Source organism: Thamnophis elegans, chromosome 13 (assembly GCF_009769535.1).
Source record: "Thamnophis elegans isolate rThaEle1 chromosome 13, rThaEle1.pri, whole genome shotgun sequence".
NCBI lineage: Eukaryota > Metazoa > Chordata > Lepidosauria > Squamata > Colubridae > Thamnophis > Thamnophis elegans.
Window position 1 is genome coordinate 35063157 of NC_045553.1, and position 20833 is coordinate 35083989.

Genomic DNA, 20833 nt, shown 5'->3' on the forward strand with positions numbered 1-20833 from the left:
CACTGAACTCCGGCCTAGCTTTCTGCTAAGAGAAGATAGCCTCTAGGATATTTAGATTTTAGAAGAAATGCCTCTGCTTATTCTGCATCCATTCTGTGTTTTGAATGGACATGCTTTCTTTCTTTCCTCGTCAAATCAACAAAGGGACATCCAGACCAAGCCTGTACAGAGCAACTCTTTCCAGCTTCCTACAACCCTCTAGTTCTCCATTGCAGCCTCTGTTAAATTCAGTTCTGTGCTCTCACTGAAAACATGATGCAGAAGAACGGTTGTTAAACACTTAGCACTTAGCCTATAATGCAACACTGCCACAAATTGGGTATGCTTGGAGGAAGCTTAGTTCTGATTTTGCTTTATTTTGTTTTTACTTCTTCCATAGAAAAAGGGTAATGTTTTTAGACTGTTGTTGAGGGCACTCTGTTACCTTTTGATTGACCCTTCTGTGGGAGTGCTGTTGCCATCCAAGATTTAAGAAAAGAGATGTGGTGCCTCAGACATCCAGTTAGCATGTTCTCTTCCATCTATCTGCTTGCAATAAAAAGGGTGTTTTTTGCAAGCAATGTCATGTCAGAAACATAATTCCAAATAACATTTTTCTCATTTGGCCAATTCTCATTCTCTCTTACCCCCCTCCTCTCTCTCCTTCCTTCCCTCCCTCCCTCCTCCCTCCTGTTGAACTTGGTGTTATCTATGGATGATGGCAGGTAGGTACAATTCAAGAGAACCTGTTTTGTGCACCCTAACAATTGGAGACATTGAGATAAAATCTGGGAAATTCTGCTTTGTTCCTAATCTGTGGGATCCAATCCTGCTCGGTTTGGCTGCGTAAGATCCAATATGTAAAGAACTAAAAACCAAAGTTATACAAGCCTTATATGACTTATAAAGATGCAGTACTTCAAACAATTGCTACTTCTCTGCCTCACCAGCTTTGATGACGGACTTCCATAATCCAATTAAATATTTCAACAGATCTATTGGTGAACTGTTTTTAAGATACTGGTAATATATATTTTTTTTACAGTTGTTAACAGAAATTGTGATTGTTTTAACCAAGATCTATCCGTCAAAATGCAAAAACAACAGCATAAATCAACAATTGTAAAAAAAACAATATTGGAAGTGAATAACATTCTCACATCAAATTATCTAGGTATTGTATTAATGTCATAGGTACTTTATAAAGTAATTAGCTTTACCACCCTCATCTCTCCAAACAGTCAAAAGTGCTGATAATATTGTTAATTTAACTTTAAACAGCTTCAACAACACTTCTAACTAAAGGATGTAGTTTTGACCTTCATAACACACAAGCCACAATTCATTTGACCACAGTTTACTAAGAGAATAAAACTGACAGGGCTTACCCAATTTACAAATCCATAAGCCCCGGTTTGCAAAGTATATTTATAATTTCAGTTTCTAAGGCCGCCCACTCACCAACGACTGAACAATTTGGGATTAAAAACGGCACTACATTAAAAGCATTGAAAATACATTGTGCTTTAATGCAACATGTGAGCCAGGCTCTTGGTTCATCTCTCAGTTCAGAAGAAGTGTTAGAAATATTAAGCAAGGACAAGTGAGAAAATGAGCGAACACATCCGTTTTGTGTCAAAAATGAAGAGAGAGGAGGCAGGAAAGTGATTCAAACACACCAATTTTGACCTAATTTTCTAGAAGGCCTTGCTTTTAAGACTATCCCAACAAGCTTATTTGTCCCTCAAAGCATACATGAAATAAAATCATGCCTTTCATACTAAGGTTAATTTCATTGGACATAGGGAGAATGAGCTACTTTCTAAAATGGAGTTCTATAAAAACAGCATTCTGAACTAAGTTCTGTATATACCGGAGAGATAAGGACCTGGTTTGGATGACAGATCATACTAAGGTTTAACCATGTTTAATAATTAACAACTGGCAGGGTTTATATTGTATGCTACCCTTAGACATGATTTGCAAAATGTAATCCTGGGTTTTACCCAAACCAAACCACATTATGGCTTAGCATCCTACGTGAATTGGGCCTTGAATTCATGGAAATGGTCCTTCGAAACACCAAAACCTAGACACGTTGGAAGCATTCAGTTTGCTTTGGAAAGCGGGAGGGGTGAAGAGGTAAGGGAGGATATCATTTCCCTCACTCTGAAAAGGGGAAAGAATTGTTCCCACAGGCTTTCTCTCCCCCCCCCCCACCAAATGAAATGGGAGGGATCATTTCTCACATTCAGCCTGTGCTTTGCCACCCTAGCTAGCTTACACCCAGCTGTACCGCTACTTCCCAGAGCCTTGCATGATGATAACTCCTTTATGGTTAGAATAAAAATATCTGTTAGCAACATGCAGCCCCCACATACGCCCACGGTGCCCATGGCAACAGGCAGACATGGGCAGGCAACGATACTGGGGGACTTAGTTTGCATGGGCTCAGAGGGTGCCATCATCTGCTTTGAAGAAATCTAAAAACTCAGGGATCCATTCTCCGCTCCTGCTTTATGCTCTGCAGGGCGGGTTCGAAGAGAATTGACTCCACTTTCCCAAGGAGTGCTGTGAGCAGTGGGATGGTCCAACTCGCAATTCCCTATCCCCCCTGCCTTATACTGCATATCATCTTTGAGCATCAGCATAAGATGCTTCGCAAAAGTGAGGACCCATGCTCCTGCCTATTGTGCAATGCCTTTGTCTCCTGGCCTCCTCATGAAAGCTCTAGCAAGGTGGCCTGGCCAGGTAAAGGATAGTCATTTATTTAACCAACTGAGGCCAAGCTTGGACTCCCATTGACCGTTTCAGAAAGCAAAACAAAGCAGCAATACTGATTTGCTGGCTAATTTTCCATCCTGGCTCTTTGGCTGATTTGAAAAGCATATTGATTTTGTTTTATGAATGAATTGTCCAGAGCTGTTGGCTCTGTAAACACCTTTCAACCGTTTGTTTGTTGTCTGGGTTGTACAGTATAAAGGAACTTAAGAAGCTACTTTAAAAGGATCAAGCTGCTATTCCAGCTCGGCTAATATTGAGCACTTACCAGCAGCAGTTGTCCAGCAGCTGTCAGTGGGGAATGCTTCCATCATCTGAGGCCTGATCTGTTCATCTGGAGATGAAGATTGCGTTTGGCACCTTCCGTAGCATAATGCTAACGTTCCTTGATTGGATGAGTTCCCGATCTTGCTGCAGAAACCCATGGGAACAAGCCGGAGTCTTATTTATGGTTGTACCAATAATCTCTGCCACATGCTGATTTATTTTCTTGGTTTGTTTTAGAGCCCCTTATGCAGATCACTCTAAGAAATGAGATCCTTCTCAAGGGCAGGGACATCTCATAAAATCTGAAAAATCTGCCCTTTGCTTGGTGGTATGGAGTGGATCAGAGCTCTGGTATTAATTTCTAGGTCTGGCTACCAACATGATATGACCTAGTTGTGTTTGTTAACATGCCTCGTGTTAGCAAGTTATCCCAAAGGTGCTTCTTCAAAAGGCAACTGGACTTTGTTTTTGCTTGAAGACGCTTCACTTCTCATCCAAGAAGCTTCTTTAGAACTGACCTGGATGACTGAGAATCTCCATAGACAGCAAGTTATGTGAATCAAGGTTTATGGGTTAGTAGGGGGAACCTGTAACTCATACCATGACTGATGAAAGCTGGGTGTTTGGTTCACTGCATTTGAAGGTAAAACACATGCAAATGTAAGCAAATGGGGAGTTAAGTAGGGTTCTTGACTAAGTAAAGATACCTTTCTGGCTTAACTTATGGTGTAACTTATCGCCCTCACCTATAAAGTGTGGAATGAATGAGCATGTATCACTTCCCTTGCCTTGAACGTCAGAGTCCCCATTTTGCTCATATTACAGTTCATGTTAGTTCTGTTGATCCTATGAAATGTAGTCATTGAACAAGCCACAAAATACTGACGTGGACTTCCGCTTCAGGTTTGAGTCAATCAAACTTGCTCTCATCCAAGGTCTATCGTTGTGGGTGTAAGGAATCTTGATTGCTGAACCCACTCAGAATGTTTAAATGTTGCACACATTTTCAAACAATGGCTGCCAAACAGTTGCTTTCAGGAGATGCTAAAAATGATCCCTGCCACCTGAAGGGCACCCATAGAAGGGTGGGCTTTAAAAAAAAATTAAATTGGCACCTACAACCATCTGATTGAATCCCTATCAGTGGTGAATGCCATCTTAATATGCATATGTAGTCGTCTTGTGGTGGGGGGAGGGCTACTACAATCATCCAATTGTACTTGCCATCTTGATTTGTTTGACCAGCCTTGTGGGATATGTCTGCCTGCAGTCCCTTCTCTAGACAAGGGCAAAAAAGCATGTTGTTCCATTTCCATTTACTTTTGCATTTTTAAATTTTTTATAGGCAGGTGGGAACATTTCCAAAGTGTTGGGATGTAGAAAATAGTCTCATTTTTCTAAGAGACTTGTCAGGTCTCCATGGGCCTGACAAACTCTTGGGAGTAAAAGTGTTGCTGAAGGCATCTGCTTTGCTTTGAAGCAAATCGGCTCCCATTAAATAATATTTTCATGAAAAAAATATTTTTCTCAGGAGGAGAAAACTTCATGGCAACCCTTTCCTTCCTGATCCATATCCTGCCTGTTTCCAAAATATCTCCTGCTGTCATGAAGTTTTACGATTCCTTCTTGAACTGCTTAATCTTCCTTCCACTCTCTGTTTTTCTAAAATATTATTGTACTTCTGTAGACCTTGAGGTTTTCCTGGCTACATATCATTTTCTTCATTCTGAAGGTGCTTTGACATAATAGAGTCAATCCTCAAAGAATGGTTGGGTTAAGTATTTGAGGCTAAAATAGAGCTGGCTAGCCCATCCTGTATGGCAAACGCATGACTCCATGTCCTAAGCAATTCCAGTGACTTAATAAACCATGTTTCACCTATGGACTGGCTGTTCTGTGGAATCACCTGAGCAGCTACTGAAATCTAACTTTGTGACTCAAGACACACAGAGAGAGACCATCTATCTATCATCTGTCAATCTGATTTGTCTGTAGACTCATCTTAGAACACAACTCTGGCAGTGGTGAGATTCAAAAAGTTTTACCACCGGTTTTGTGGATGTGGCTTGGTGGGCGTGGCAGGAGAATACTGTAAAATCCCCATTCCCTCCAGATCAGCTGGGACTCAGGAGGCAGAGAATAGATGGGGGTGTGGCCAGTCACAGGTAGTATTTACCAGTTCTCGGAACTACTCAAAATTTCTGCTACCGGTTCTCCACAACTGGTCAGAACCTGCTGAATACCCACCTCTGAACTCTGGGCAGCTAACAACACAAACCATAAAACCAAGGGCATACATGAATTCAGTTCATGTGAATAGTTTTATAAGAGTCAGTGCTCGTATTCAAACCTAGAATATGGTCTGAATGAATGATGATTGGTTTAACAATGGGTTAGTATGTTGTGTGACCAGCCAGCATGTTGCAGGAAACATGAAGAATCAGATTCAGGTAGTCCTTGACTCACAACTACAAACTGGAATTGGAACTTCTGTCACTAAGCAAGGTGTTCATTAAATGAGTCCTGCCCAATTTTATCACCTTTTTTTTGCTGTGGGTTCTGTTAAGTGAGTCACTATGGGCATTAAGCAAATGTCTCCTCCCATTGACTTTGCTTCTCAGAAGCCGCCTTGAGTTGCCCTGTGCAAGTAGGCGGCAATATACATTTCCTAAATAAATAAAAAGCTCACAAATGGGGATGCCATGACCCAGGCGCCTGCAATCGTCCTAAATGCATGCTGGTTGCTCAGTGCACTGGCATTGGTTCTTCCCTCAAGGGTCCTTCTCTGCACACTGCGGGAGAGTCCAACCCACCCAGCTGTCCCGGGGGTGGTGGTGCCATCATCCAGTGATTTAGAATTGTGACTCTTGTGTGTCCTCTGGACTTGATCTTGAATCTTATCAGGACATCCTCCCGGACTTGTACTCTACCTTATTGTGACATCCTCACGGACTTGACTACTTCCATTTTTTCTGGAGGACGTGGCCACGCAAGGAGGCGTGGCCAGGGAAAAGACTTCTCAGTCCAGGGCAAGCAGACTGTAATAATACCCGTACTTGGACTCTCCCGCAGTGTGCAGAGAAGGACCCTTCAGGTAAGAACCAATGGTCTTTTTGACAGTATGACTGCGGGGATGCTGTGAGGATTGGAAACATAAGGACTGATCAAGACCCTTTTTTTCAGCGTGGCACGACAAAACCACGCTCGCCAAAATCGCGGCGCTAAAGCCGCGACATCATCACCGTGCGTCATCACCGCCGTGACAACAGCATGGCAACAGAAGGGCGCTTTAAAATGGTGCCGCGGCAGAAAGCCGACTTCAATTAAGGTAAGCGTTAGGATTAGGTTTAGGGGTTTGTTTTAGGTTTAGGTTTAGGTTTAGGGTTAGGTTTAGGGTACTGAGTGCTTGGGAATGCGCAAATTTGCCCTCCGCGATTATGTCATCGCAGTAGGGTCGCGTTTTTCCTTAGCGCTTAGAATGGCGCAAATTAGTCTTCGCGCTTATGTCTCCGCGGATAAGGGCTTCGCGGATTTGTGGTGGAACCTTTTTTCAGTGCTGATGTAACTCCCAAACAAATGAATGGTTGCAATGCGAAGGGTGAGGTCGAGCATTGCAGATCTGGGCTACCTCATTTGAAAATCTTCCTCAAAACAACTTCCTTCAAATCAAGACAACCCTATTTTGTGGCAGGTCTCAAGAGGTGATGAACGGGATGATCATAGTGAGGATGGTCAAAGTTACAATTCTATAGGTGGCACACAGGTGAGAATCCTGCCATAGTTCTTCAGCATCATCGCAGAGGACCTTCTCTGCAAATCAGCCTCCCACAGCTAGGCTGTATTTACACCCTGGCACTAAGCTACCCCTACTTGAACCTAGGTATGACCCAACCCATCTGGTTAATCAACGGTTCCCTTCCCGTATGTATCCCCAGAGAAACCAGGATTGGTAAAATAAAGAAGGCAAGAATCAATGGATGGAAACGAATCAAGAAGATACAGAATATTATCAAACTTGGAATTAATTTTACCAGTGATTGGAAAAAAGGGTTTGGAGATTAAAAATGTAATCTGTACTGTTAAGCAAATTAAATACCCAGACAACACAATGTTTATTAAGCACTAATAAATGTAAACAATAGAAAATTAATAAAATTTGTTGTTTTTTTTTAAAAAGAGGGGCATAACCTGGAATTAAGGAGAAACTTCCTAACAGCTGGGACAATCAAGGAGTGCAACAGCTTGCCTTCAGATGTTGTGGGTGCCCCATCATTGGAGGCTTTTAAGAACAGACTGGAGAGCCACTTGTCTGAAATATTGGATCTCCTGCTTGAGCAGGGGGCTGGATTAGAAGACCTCCAAGGTTCCTTCCAGTTGTTTTTGTATTCTATTCTAAAGCTCTTTTATCTATCATGCAAACTAAAGACAGGGAACGAATCATGGCAACAGAGGACCACATTGGCAAAGCAACCTTGCCTCGATTTTCTTGCAAGTAAGCCCCACTCTAGTCGAAGTCCGACTTAAAAGTTTGCATCTCGAACTTCTTTCTGAGGTGCTGACCAAGCACCTGAAGCCTCCGGAGCTGCAAAATGCTGGAGTCAGCATCAGGAAGCGGCTGTCATTGGGGGGGGGGGGAGGAGAAGGTGGCAGGGCTGGGTTGGATTTGAGGGGGACTTGCAGTGGCAGAAAGGGAGCAGCTAACTGGACTCAAGCGCCCATCGGTGGATGAGGGAAGCGGCTCTGGGGCAGAAGAGGCAGGAGAACAGTCTCTTGGCAGGGAAAAGGTTCTAGATAAGTGTGTCATTTTCTCCAAGGCTTAGGGATTCTTGGAGCTGCACGTGAGAAAGTTGTAAGACGGGCTCGAGTTCACCTGGGGAAGGGAGGGGGGCGTGGAAGTCACCGGGAAGATTCTGCCTGGAGTTTGGGGCTCCATCACACATCTGGATAAGGCTTTCGCCATCCCTTCCTCCGGGAAGCAGAACCCGCGCTGCAATTCAGCCAACGCGGAGGGGAGGGACGGGTCCATCACCCACCCCAGTACAGAGGAGGGGGGCTTGCAGCAGCCGGAGGCAGCTAAGGGCGCAGGTGGGACTCCCAGCCACGCACAGGCGGCAGCCGCTCCGGGCAGTGAAGTGGGCGAAGCGACACCCTCCGCCCCGTCGAAGTTGAGACGCGCCCACCCGCAAGACAGGCGAAGCGGGGGAGGGGGCTGGTTCGTGGAGCCCGGTCGCCCCTCCCTCCCTCCCTCCCCCCCCCCCCCGGCAGCTCTCGCGGGCTCTGCCCAGTGTCGGGCTCGCTGCTCGCTCGCTCGCTCTGCAGGGGCCGCGCTCCGCCGCCCGCAGCCAGGAGCGGCTCTTCCGCGGACCCCGTTGCTCGGCGCTTGCCTCGCCCCTTCCTCCTCTTCCCCGCCCCTCCTCCCCCTCCCCCCCCGCTGCCAGCCGGAGCGGAGCCCGGGCGGCTCATTGCGGAGTGAAGCTGCAGCCGCGATGGCCACCACCGTGACCTGCACCCGCTTCACCGACGAGTATCAGCTTTACGAGGAAATTGGCAAGTAAGGAGCCGAGGCCGCGGGGTCCGCCGGGCGGCAGAGGCGAGAGGCTCCGCCCGGGCAAGTCGGGGGTCTCCTTTCCGACGCAAAGCCTCCCCGAGACCGGGCAGGCGGAGACGGGGTGGCGGTGGGAAGGATAGGCGAGCCTTGGGCGCTGCAGCTGAGGAAGGGAGCCGGCAGCCCCCGCCAGCCTGCCCGCAGAGCGACCGTCCAGGCCCCGGCCAGGCGGCGGCGGGGGGGGGGGTCCTACCCGGCGCTGCGCAGCCATGACGCACGTTGCAGAGCCGCGGCCGGCGGACCCGCGAGGCGGCGAGAGGGGGAGCCGCGCAGCCCCTTGCCGCTCCCTTCGCGAGAGCCGCGCCGCCTCCTGCGGCGCCTCCTGCGCCCTCCGTCGGAGCTGGCGCCGGGGAGAGCGCCGGAGCCGCAGCTCCCTTGCTGCAGTGGCGGCCGCCTTGCCCCCCGAGTGGCTTCCAGGCGGGCAGAGCGAGCACGTGGCGGCGCCGGGGCTGGAGCGGGATGCCCGAGCCGGGAGGGGGGCTAAGAGCCCCTGCGCTCCGGCCCCTCGGCCATGTGTTGCCGAGGGCGGCGGTTGCCGCTGCTTGTTGCGCGCCAGAGCGGGGGAAGCCCTAGTGCTCCCGCTTCTGGGCTCCCTCGGCCAAGCGGGGCTGGTTGCCACTGGGGCGATGAGGGGGAGGGGGAGCTTCTGGGGAGGGGCTGCTTTGGGGGGCGAGGGGGGAAAGCGCCTCGGAGGGAGGGAGGGGGCGAGGGAGGAGGAGGAGGAGGAGGAAGGGGTTAATCTGTTGCCTTTGGAGCCAGCCTGGCAGGGGAGGGGCTGGGCTCGGGGAGCGCCCGGGAGCCGGGCGTATTGCGTAACGCTGGGGAGGGGTCGGGGAGTCCGCCGCTCGCCCATTGGCGGGGCCGCCTTTGCTGCCTTCCGGAGGGACCGGGGAAGCCCCCCTCCTGGGCTTCGGGAGAGAGATTCTGCGGACTTTCTCCGCAACGGGTTGGGAGGGGGGGGGACTTGCCCATTTCGATCCCCCCCCCCTTCCCCGCCCTGACTTCAAGAGCTGCAGTTGGGCTGTTCATGAACGGCGGGCGCTCTGCACCTGCTCAGAGGCACTTCGGGCCCCTCCGGGGTAGAGCCGCGTGGCTCCGGAAAGCTAAACCGACTCCAGCCAGGATACTGTCCCGATCCCTGCCTTGCTCGCTTGGAGTCGAGCCAAACCAGGGTCGGGACTCGGGAGGGTCCCGGTGTTCGTCGCCCAGGCGCTGGGAGCGGTTTCCCCCGACACGTGGCTGAGGACAGTCCGACCCCTTTAATTGGGGCAGCCGCAGCCGGGTCCCGAAGCAGCTGCTCTCCTCCCTGCTTCCCACCCTTGCTCCTTCTTGTGGTTCCTCCGCCGCTGCTGATCACAGCCACCCTGCACGTTGAACGGGGAGAGAGTGACGGATAACCATCACTTTCCCCTTTCTGCGTGTCTCCTCTCGCACCCCCCTCTCTCCTCTACCTTAAGGGCAGCCAAGGCTGGAAGTCCCGCTTGTGGACCTCTTTCCAAGTCAGCTTCTTATGGTCTCTTCCTTTGCACTAAATAGACATTTTTGCAATTCCCAGAGCCACAAGCAAGATCTTACTAGAGCTTTGTGGCAAAAGATCTGCATCACCTCCTATCTAGCCTATTGGAGAGATTTGGGCTTTAAAGCTAAGGGAGAAAAGCTGCTTTCAGGTTTCCTCCTTCATATCAGCCATCCGTTTAGGGAACCCCCCCCCCCCTCGTTCTTCTCTCCCTTTGGTGGCTGCCTCCACTTCTCCCCCAGAAATGTGAATTTTCCTGGGGTGGCAAAGTCAGGTTTGTGGCTACCTAAGGCATAAAGTAATTTCAGAGATTCCTGGGGTGGTTTAGGATGGCTGACCTCTTTGCTGTGCTGAATGAGTGTGTGTGTGTTAGTGTGTCTGTGTAAATGTATATTATATAATATACTGTGACAGTCTTAAAAAACAGCTGCTGGTATAAAAGCCATGGAAACAGGCTAAGCAGTGCTTTTTTTGCGGTGAATAATGGCATGGGTAAAGCAGAACAGCGGTGGCTCAACTTGATATATTGTTAATTGTTTATTTAGTTTTTAAGGGACACCAGAAGCTTTGAAGTCGTCATCACCCCCCTCCCAACCTGTTTCTTTGGCTTCCCCATTAAGACTTTTAAAGAGGGAAGAAGTAAAAAAAAATGATTTAGCAGGTGTAAAATGCTTCTCATCTGTTTCACCCCTTCCCCATTTAGATTCTGACAGCATTCAGATGGCTGTTGTGTCTGTGGAAGGCCAGCACTAACGTTTGTTGGCTTAGGAGGTGGTTGCAAATCGTGGGTTGTGGTCATAAATAACAAGTTTTTAAAAGCTGGCAGGCTGTTTTTCCAAGATCAGCCTCTGTCCGGCACACATGCTTTTCAGCAAAATGTAAGAGGAAGAATTACGACCCTGGATGCAACCCAAATCTGTCTTTTCATATCTCCTTTATAATGCAGCTTCTCTTCTCTTTTTCCTTCTGATGCTTATCTGCATTCATCAGGTTTTTTTTTTAACCTGATGTAAAAGATTCCTAGAACCAAATTTAAAGGAGAGGAGAGATAAGATGCACTTCACCAAATACGATCTTTGCTCACTGGAAATTCCCCCCCTCCCCGCCCAGAATTAATTTGTGGCTTTGTACAATAGAAAACCCCATAGAACTACGGTTACGTATGTGTATTCCTGTCTTATTAAGAGGTGTAATGTTCTTCCTTTATATAGTTGGGTAATATACTGTTACGTACATGCTAAGAGCTAGTCCTTTCGGTATTAATTCTGTGTTGGGATTTCAGCACTGGCAACACAAGGGTTAGATTTATATCATGATTAAGCTCTCTGTTTTGGGTGGGAATTGCACTTGGGTGTGAGTTCCTTGATGGAAGAGGTATGATGTGGCAGGTAAAGTTAAACCTGAACCGGGGAATCCCAGGTTGAATTCCACCAACAGCCAATTTTGAGAATAAAGGAAAGATCCCCTTGTAAGCTGTTAAAAGCTTCTGGGGGGAAAGGGTGGGCAATAGATCTTCCCAAATAGTTCCAAAAAGAATTGGGGAGAAAAAGTGGATGGAACCAAATGGAAGAACAACGTATAATTAACTTAAAATTAGTGACAATTAACAGGGCTGCTCCCCATACATTGAATTATTTTCTCTTTCCTTCTTCAAAATGATAATTCAGTGTGTCAGCTCTTGAAGAGACTTCTGATTAAGGGCCATGTACAGCCCTGAGTTAACATACGTCTAATGGTGATGCTACCATTTCCATGATTGCCTTCATTTCAGGGTCCATGGGCTTATCTCCTACTGGTCAGGAGGCGAATGCTGCCTCCCTAATCTTCCCCAGCTAATAGCCAGCCAGAGCTATCCAGATTACAGGTTAGTCAGTTAGAGCAAACTCTTAAGAAGAGATGCGAAACATCTCGGATCACTGGGTCCACTTTTTCCACCTTGTACCTTCTAAAGGTCTTGGATTTCACCTTGCCTGTCATTGTCCCCAAAGTGCTTTTTCAAAAGGCAACTGGACTTTTTTCCTTGAAGACTTTTCACTTCTCATCCGTGAACTGAAGAAGCTTCTAGGATGAGAAGCGAAACATCTTCAAGGAAAAACCAAGCAAGTCCCAGTTGCCTTTTGAAAAAGCATTTTTGGGACAACCATGACCTGGATGAAGTGAGTGAGTGAGTGAGTGAGTGAGTGAGTGAGTAAGTAAGTAAGTAAGTAAGTAGCAATTGCAATAGCAATTGCAATAGCTATTGCTAAGTAAGTAAGTAAGTAAGCAAGTAAGTAAGTAAGTAAGTAAATCTTTATTATGGTCAAAGACCAGCAATACACATTAGTTTTTGCAATATGTTAAAAAGTACTGACATTAAGATATAATTAAAAAGTATTGATGTTAAAATTGGAAAATAACATACATGTTCTCAGTTTGTTCGGGTCACTCCCTGGTTTACCTGGGTGCAACGCTGTTAAGTATAAGAGTAAATACAATGGTCCAAAGATTGTTAGAGATATGTCCAGATAATTGGTACCAGGTGACAACTGTACATCTGTAGCCAATTTTTTTCTTATGGACATAGTAGCAGCTGCACAGAACTTTGCCACTGCATATGTGGTAACCGGGTTAGTGTCCTGGAGGAGAAAGCCTAGATAAAAATTATCTGCCCTCCCTGGCAATCTCTCTAATAAGGGGAGAATATGTGCAGACCTACAAGCTCTGTATAGCTCGCAGTGTAATAGAACATGTGAATTATCTTTCACTTCTCCTTTACCACATATACAAACCCGTTCTGCGATAGGTGTTCTCTTACACCTGCCCTGGAGGAGTGCTGAAGGAAGAATGTTAAATCTGGCTCTGAAGAAAGCTATTCTTTGTTTTGGGGAGATCAGGTCATTTAGATATCTTGCCGATTCCCACACACCCTGTTTGATTCTGTCCCTACTGTGGAGAGGCAACCTATTTAGTTCTTCTTGGAACTCCATGTCCTTAATTCTGTTAATTACTACTTGCTTTGCTTGATCAAAGCCTAGGGACATTAAGAATAATGGTGAGAGCCCATAAGAGCCCATCTTATGATCAATTGCCTGTTTCCAGGGGGAGGGGACCTGGATGACGGAAAATCTCCATAGACACTTGCCTGTCATTCTTAGCCAGGTTGGCTGAGGGAATGATAGGCTTTGGAGTCCAATTCTTCTGAAGAATCTCAAAAAGATTGGATCAGGAGATACATTGATGTAGTGGTAGACTAGAGCCCCCTTTATGAAATATGTAGCACAATATCCTCTTGTTAGAACATGGCATCTTTTCTCCTTTGTCCTAAAATCAACCTTATTCTCCTTGATTATTTTGCTACAGCTATCTTGGTTTCTTAGCTAGATTTTCTTTTGTCGTTGAGTGATGGTAATCTTCAATTCTGGTCAGTCAGCAATTACTAAATGCAACACCTCAGGTGGATTTTTTCCAGAAGCCTTTCACTCCCAAAGATGATCCTTTTTTTTTAACCCAGAAGAAAGTAGTTCATTTGTAGCTTCTCAACAATGGGCAGTGATGCCTTTACATAATGTTAGGACTTGGATTTAATGGGTTTATGAGATTCTCATATGCGTCAGAGAAAGAGAGGCTGTTACGTTGATGTGATAAAATGAGATCTCTAGTGATCATCTTATCCATCCGTCCTCTGACTATTGCTGCTGGATGGGATTGTCCGTGGCACGACAAAACCGCGCTCCACTAAAGTGCGCCCGATTAAACCGCGTCGCTGACGTCATCAGCAGGGCGACAACAGCGACCGCGGAGAAAAAAGGGCGCTTTAAATAGCGCTTTGAAAGCAAGCCGATTCACGTTAAGGTAAGGGTTAGGTTTAGGGTTGGGTTAAGGGTTAGGGTTAGGTTTAGGGTTAGGTTAAGCGTTAGGGTTAGGTTTAGGGTTAGGTTAAGGGTTAGCGTTAGGTTTAGCGTTAGGTTAAGGGTTAGGTTTAGGGTTAGGTTAAGGGTTAGGTTTAGGGTTAGGTTTAGGATTAGGTTTAGGGGGGTTAGGTTGAGGTTTAGGGGTTAATTTTAGCTTTAGCGTTTGCAGCGTGCTTTTTTCGTCGCACTGTGATGACAGCTACGCGGTTTCGTTGAGCGCGCTTTAGTCGAACGCGGTTTTGTGGTGGAACCAGGATTGTCCTGTCTTCTCTAAATCATGGGTCCCAACCCTGATCCTTGGAGCAACACTGGGCCACGTAAACAAGCAAAGCCCCATCCGTGGGATGTAGGCAGCATACGAAACCACGCCCACCTTTGGTCTGCGGGAAAAACTTCTCTCCATGGAACCAGTCCCTGCTGTCCAAAGGTTGGGGGCCGCTGATCTAAGTGGCTGTTTGTTCTTGAGCCCAGCTGGGATTTGAGATTTGACAGCAGGGCTGTTCTTGAGACATTTTGTTCCGGGAGGTGAAGATGTTGTTCTTGCTGTCACAATTCCTGGGGCTGATCCTGCCATAAGACAGAGTGACGTGGTGGTCCCAGGAAGCAATTGTGTGGAGTACAGGAAGCTGATAATGTTCTCTGTGTTACACTGTAGTTACAGGTTGTCCTCAAACTGCAAGTGTTCATTTATCGAACGTTTGAAGTTACAGCGGCACTGAAGAAAGAGACTTAGGACTGTTCCTCTCACTTAGGATGGTTGCAGCGTCTTCATGGTTGTGTGATCAACATTTGGGCACTTGGCCACAGATGTGCATGTATGATGAAATGGCAGCATCCTGGGCTCATGTGATCGCCATTCGTGGTCTTCCCAGCCAGCTTCCAACAAAGTCAATGGAGGTAGTCAAGAGTAGCTCAATGACCAATGGTTCACTTAACAACTTCAGTGATTCACTTAACCATCATGCCAAAAATGTCAGGCCTTAACCAGCACCTTGCTTAGCAACAGAAATTCCCGTCCCAATTGTGATAGTAAGTCAAGGACTACCTATAGCAGTGTTTCTCAACCTTGGCGACTTGAAGATGTCCGGACTTCAACTCCCAGAATTCCCCAGCCAGCATTCGCTGGCTGGGGAATTCTGGGAGTTGAAATCCGGACATCTTCAAGTTGCCAAGGTTGAGAAACACTGACCTATAGAGTGTTACCCCTGAGCTAAGTTGCTTCCCAACAGTGCAGTGAATGACAGCAGTGCCCTCTCTCTTCCAGCTGTTCCCCCTGGAGGGCCATCTAAGTAAGCAAAAAGTTTTGCAGGCTTCTGTTCCCAGTTATTGTGCTAGAGTCAATACTTGGACCATGGAGCAACCTAAGTTAAAAGGTTTGGATGCAATGTATAAACTTCCGTAACTCAGTGATTATTGATAAAAGTCCTACCTAGCTGGATTTTCCTGTTGTCCCCGCCTGTGCCAGCTCTGTTCCCCATCAAATCTAAGCGGAATTGGTATTTATGTAAGAGAGCCTCAGGAACCCCAGGGCTAAAACTGGTAAGTTAGAACCCGTGTTTCTCAAATCTTGGCCACCTTTAAAAAGTGTGGCCTTCAGCTGCCAGAATTCTGGGAGTTGAAGTCGGCACGTCTTAAACGTTATTGACATTGAGAAACATTTGAGTTAGTCCAAAAGATAGCAGAAGAAAGCTGTGGCAGAGCCTTTTTATATGACTGTTAAAATCTATGTGGAGGTAACCATGAAGTTACCAGGAGTTGAATTTGATTTGAGAAAGTCTTTACAGTTTTCTTGGTATCCACAGAGAAGAAAGTAAGAGGTAGAATTTAGAATCTTGGTTGCTATGAATTTACTAGATGAGGAAGGATAGCTCAGAGAAATTGCTTTTACTGTTTTTCTATAGCTTATATCACAGAGTTTATTAGCATTCCATACTATAACTGAAGAATATCTTTTTTGGAAATGATAGGTTTCCTTTCCCTTATGCTTTTTTTTTTTAAAGGCATGCTTACAAGCGAACATAATTGAATGCACCTCCAGATCATTTTGTCTAGAAAAGTGTATATTGCATATAATATGTTGTAAAGATACTTCTGCTGGATGTTTTGCCCCATGTAAGGGTGAGATAATGCATTCGTTGCATCCTTGAAGAATATAATTTGAAGACTCATTTATCTCTGTCTATGCCATCATACTGCAAGCTAAAACTGGCTTATTTTCAAATACATGGAGAACATCTCCAACCTCCATGTATAGACAAGATGGAACGCATTAGATTTGTCTCTCTCAAAAGATGAGGAATATATTGAAATACAGGCTGTCTGTAGTGTGAAGAATAAGACGTGCCCACAGCTGGTAAGAGAACTGAGTGAAACCTACAAGCCGTAAATGAGGGTCTCTTAAAAAAAACCCACAAAAATAATCAAAGAACAATTATACTTCTATCTAACCTGATTTCAATTTTTTTTTTTATATTCCTCATGAATGAAACTTTTTATTTTGTTTGCTGTTTAACTGAGTTGGGCCGGGCTCAACATTCCATGAGAGCTCTCTCCCAAGTTTGGAAGACAGTTGAAAAGGCTTGTTTTATAAAGCCACTCCCCTCATTTTTGGGTAGTTTGAAGAATCAGAGTTGGAATTTGGAGCAGACTCACATGGATGGAGTCAGCTTTTTAGAGGTTTTAATCCTGGGTTAGCAAGAGCTCAGTGGGACAAGCTTTGAGTACTAAAACGTCAGTCAAGGCTGGCAGTTTTGCAATTTCTAGATTGTGTTTGGAGCTATTCCCCCTATAGTGTTCACTTTAACGGTATATGTAATATGTACATTAGGGCAATGAAGGCAAATCGTGTCAGATTGGAGGGGGATGATAAAACAGGACATGACAAGAGATGCTCTTGTTACTTTTCATTCATTGACATAGGATATAAATAACGTTAATTGCACAAGCAGGATCCAGTTTTGTTGATGGTGCGCAATTGTTTGACAGCAACACCATACAGGTAGCCCTCAACTTAACAACAATTTGTTTAGTGACCGTTTAGAAGATTCAACAACACTGAAAAAAAAAGTGATTTCTGTCTGTTTTTCATACTTATGATCATTGCAGTATCCTCATTGTCACGTGAGCAAAATTTGGACGCTTGGCAACTGACTCATATTTACGACGGTTGCAGTGTCCCGTTGACCCCTTTGTGACCTTCTAACAAGTCAACGGGGAATCCAGATTCATTTAACAGCCATGTCACTAACTTAATTGCAGTGATTCACTTAACTATGGCAAGAAAAGTTGGCACATGGGGCAAAATCCACTTAACAAATGTCTTGCTTAGCAATGGAAATTTTGCGCTCAATTGTGGTCATAAGTCAAGGATTACCTGTGTTCAGTTGCAATGTATTTCAAGTCGAGTAGAATGACTTTTTGACGGTTTGGGTTTCAGTAATGTTTGTTGCCCAGGCCACAGTGACTTTACACATAACACGAAATCCTAAACTAGAGCTTGTGTATCACAGTGTCTGGGTTCACAAATCTAAACCACATTATGGCTTAGCCACAATCACTGTTCACTTTGGCAAAGTTTATTTTTACTTCATTATATAGTTTTGGTTGATCTCCCAGTGGGTTAGGCTTAGCTACTGTTGCCATTGAAACACAGGAAGGGTCTTCACGTATCCAGTATAGTGTTGCTGTCAACCAATTGACAAGAGCCGAGGTGGCGCAGTGGTTAGGGTGCAGTACTGCAGGCCACTTCAGCTGACTGTTATCTGCAGTTCAGCAGTTCTAATCTCACCGGCTCAAGGTTGACTCAGCCTTCCATCCTTCCGAGGTGGGTGAAATGAGGACCCAGACTGTGGGGGCGATATGCTGACTCTGTAAACCGCTTAGAGAGAGCTGAAAGCCCTATGAAGCGGTATATAAGTCTAACTGCTATTGCTATTGCTATTGCTATCCACGCTTAACCTAACGAGAGTACTCACTTAACTCAACTTGGGAGTTCTAATTGCACCCTGAACCATAATAAATTAGTTAAGTAAGAAATGACATGTTCTATTGAAACATGATTGGCAGTTGATGGTTGAACATTTCTTGGTCCGCCATGTGTCTTGCTGTGAAGTACATGTGCACTGGGCGCTGCCTTTGATGTGTAAAAGCCACATTATGCTTCGTATATTAAGGCAGCTCTTGCTTTAAGGCACGTGCCTAGGATTATATGTATAAATCTAATACAAAATATGTCGCTGTTGGTGGATGCTGTCAATCATCTTTTGCAGCCCGACAACATGGTAACCATCTGTGTCCTGTACATTCTGCCTGATTTATGTAGGGTGTCATTTCAGTCTTCTCCCTCCTCCCCTCCCCGCTCCCCACACAATTCTTTGGGCTCATCTAATTAACAAGGAAGCTGAATGAAGTATGAAAGGCTGGGAAAACAGGACAGATCGTGTGTTATCTTGCAGAATGTGGTTATTTCCCCCTATTCTGGTAGAGGTGTGAGTGGAAAGCTTTGCTGGAATCTGTTTGCTTCAAGGGCCATTCAAATTAGTTCATGCTCGGATGTAATGCAGTGAAGAAATTTACTGACAACCTGATGAAGGGCCCAGGCAGCCAGTGGTCATGTATTTCTTGAGAAATAACTGCACTGGGAGTTGGTCAGAACTGAGCAAGAAATTGAAGGAAGAAAAAAAAAGCCAAAACCAAAATCAGAGGTTAACAGGAAACAAGGATATGAAGTATGGAGAGAGAATCTACAACAGTGTTTCTCAACCTTAGCAACTTGGAGATGTCCAGACTTCAACTCCCAGAATTCCCCAGCCAGCGAATGCTGGCTGGGGAATTCTGGGAGTTGAAGTCTGGACATCTTCAAGTTGCCAAGGTTGAGAAACACTGATCTAGAATTTGAGACTGGGGAAAGAAAAAGAAAAAGAAATAAGACAGGAGGGAGGAAAATGCTAGTTTCTATCTTAATGCATGAACAGATGGAAATTGACGCTAAAGGAGATCGCCTTCTTTAACAGTGTATGCATTTAGTTTTTTTTTAAAGCAATACTGAAATTAAAAATGCTCATTAGGAAATGAAGAAATGGACTTGAATAAAGATGCTTGGGATTGCTATACATAATCCCAAGCATCTTTATTCAAGTCCATTTACGGGGATACAGGGATTCACTCTGTGGCCTGTTATAGATGACATCTAAGTTCTAGGCTTTAAGGAGAGGCCATCTCTTTGGAATAGATCATTGAGCAGTAGAGTTTCTGACATTTCAGAATCTAGGGACAGATGGTCCTCGATTTACGACAACAATTGAGCTCAACATTTCTGTTGCTAAGCGAGATAATTGTTAAATGGGTTTTTTGCTCCATTTTACAACCTTTCTTGCCATAGTTAAGTGAATCACTGCTGTGGGTAAGCTAGTAACATGGTTAAGTGAATCTTTGCTTGTCAGAAGGTCATAAAAAGTGATTGCATGGTTCCGGGACACTGCAATCATCAGGAATATAAGTCATTTGGTAAACATCTGAATTTTGATCACCGGACCATGGGGGCTCCTGCAACTCTCATAAGTGTGAAAAACTCATACAACATTTTTTACAGTGAATGAACTGTGATAAGTCAAGGACTACCTGTAATGCAAATCATCTCTACCATAAGAACCTAGAAAACGATGGAGGGGAGATAGTAAGTTGGAGGGGGGCGGAAGAAAGAGGTGTATGGAGAGCGGAAGAGGTATATTGGGTTTCAGTTTGAGTTTGAGGTTTATTTTATTTATATTTCTGGGGGTATTGTTGACAAGAGGAACTGCTGTGATTATTGTTTAATGTTGTATGGCCCCGGTGATACACAGTATACATGTGACTGTATGAAATGAAAAATGGAAAATAAAAAACATTTAACAAGAAAAAAAAAATCCAAAAAAATAATAATGAAAAATTAAAAAAAAATAAAATAAAAGAATAGAAAGAACCTAGAAAGCTCCTGCCAGAATGGGAAATTAGCAGGATTTACATATATTCTAAGCTACAGGTTTGTAATTGGAGGAACCACATCCCAGTAATTGAGCCGAGGTGGCGCATTGGTTAGAGTGCAGCACTGCAGGCTACTTCAGCTGACTGTTAATTGCACTTCAGCGGTTCAAATCTCACCAGCTCAGGGGTTGACTCAGCCTTCCATCCTTCCGAGGTTGGTAAAATGAGGACCCAGATTGTTGGGGGCGATATGCGACTCTGTAAACCGCTTAGAGAGGGCTGAAAGCCCTATGAAGCGGCATATAAGTCTGACTGCTATTGCTATTGCTATAGTATACATCATGGCCCATGAAGAGATGATGATGTTCTCCTTTTAGTACGCTTTTAAGGGAGCCATCCTCTTTGGCTCTTCCCTTGGAATTTAGCCCACTTTGCATAGTGGTGCGTATCTGTTCTCCTTTCTATGAAGTCGTATGTTGCTTGGAGCAGAGTTAATTGAAGATTTTGTTCTAAAGAAATGGAGGTCTCTGTGGTATAGGATGCTTTTAAGGAGTGGGACAATGGGAATAACATGGATATCTCTCTCTATACGTGCACACCCATTTTGACATCTCTGTATTTTATTAATGGTTTGGGATGTGCTTCCAAAGAATAAAAAGAATGGAGATACATTCCACAAGTCACTCAAGTAAGAATAGCAACTGAAATGTGAGCTGGGGCAGTTTTGCCTGCTCTGGCAAGGCTGGATTTTATCATTACAGGTAGTCCTCGACTTACGACCACAATTGAGCCCAAATTTACATTGTTTAGTGAGACATTTGTTAAGCGAGTTTT

At 45.2% G+C, this 20833-nt stretch overlaps 1 protein-coding gene across 1 annotated transcript in view; it reads left to right on the forward strand.

Moving 5' to 3' along the window:
• Positions 1 to 8513: 8513 nt before the first annotated feature.
• Positions 8514 to 20833, forward strand: part of CAMK2B (calcium/calmodulin dependent protein kinase II beta) — a 216963-nt gene continuing 204643 nt past the window's right edge. Inside the window, exon 1 of the mRNA XM_032229280.1 lies at positions 8514 to 8578. Coding sequence (XP_032085171.1) covers positions 8514 to 8578 — 65 coding nt within the window. The remainder of the gene's footprint in view (positions 8579 to 20833) is intronic.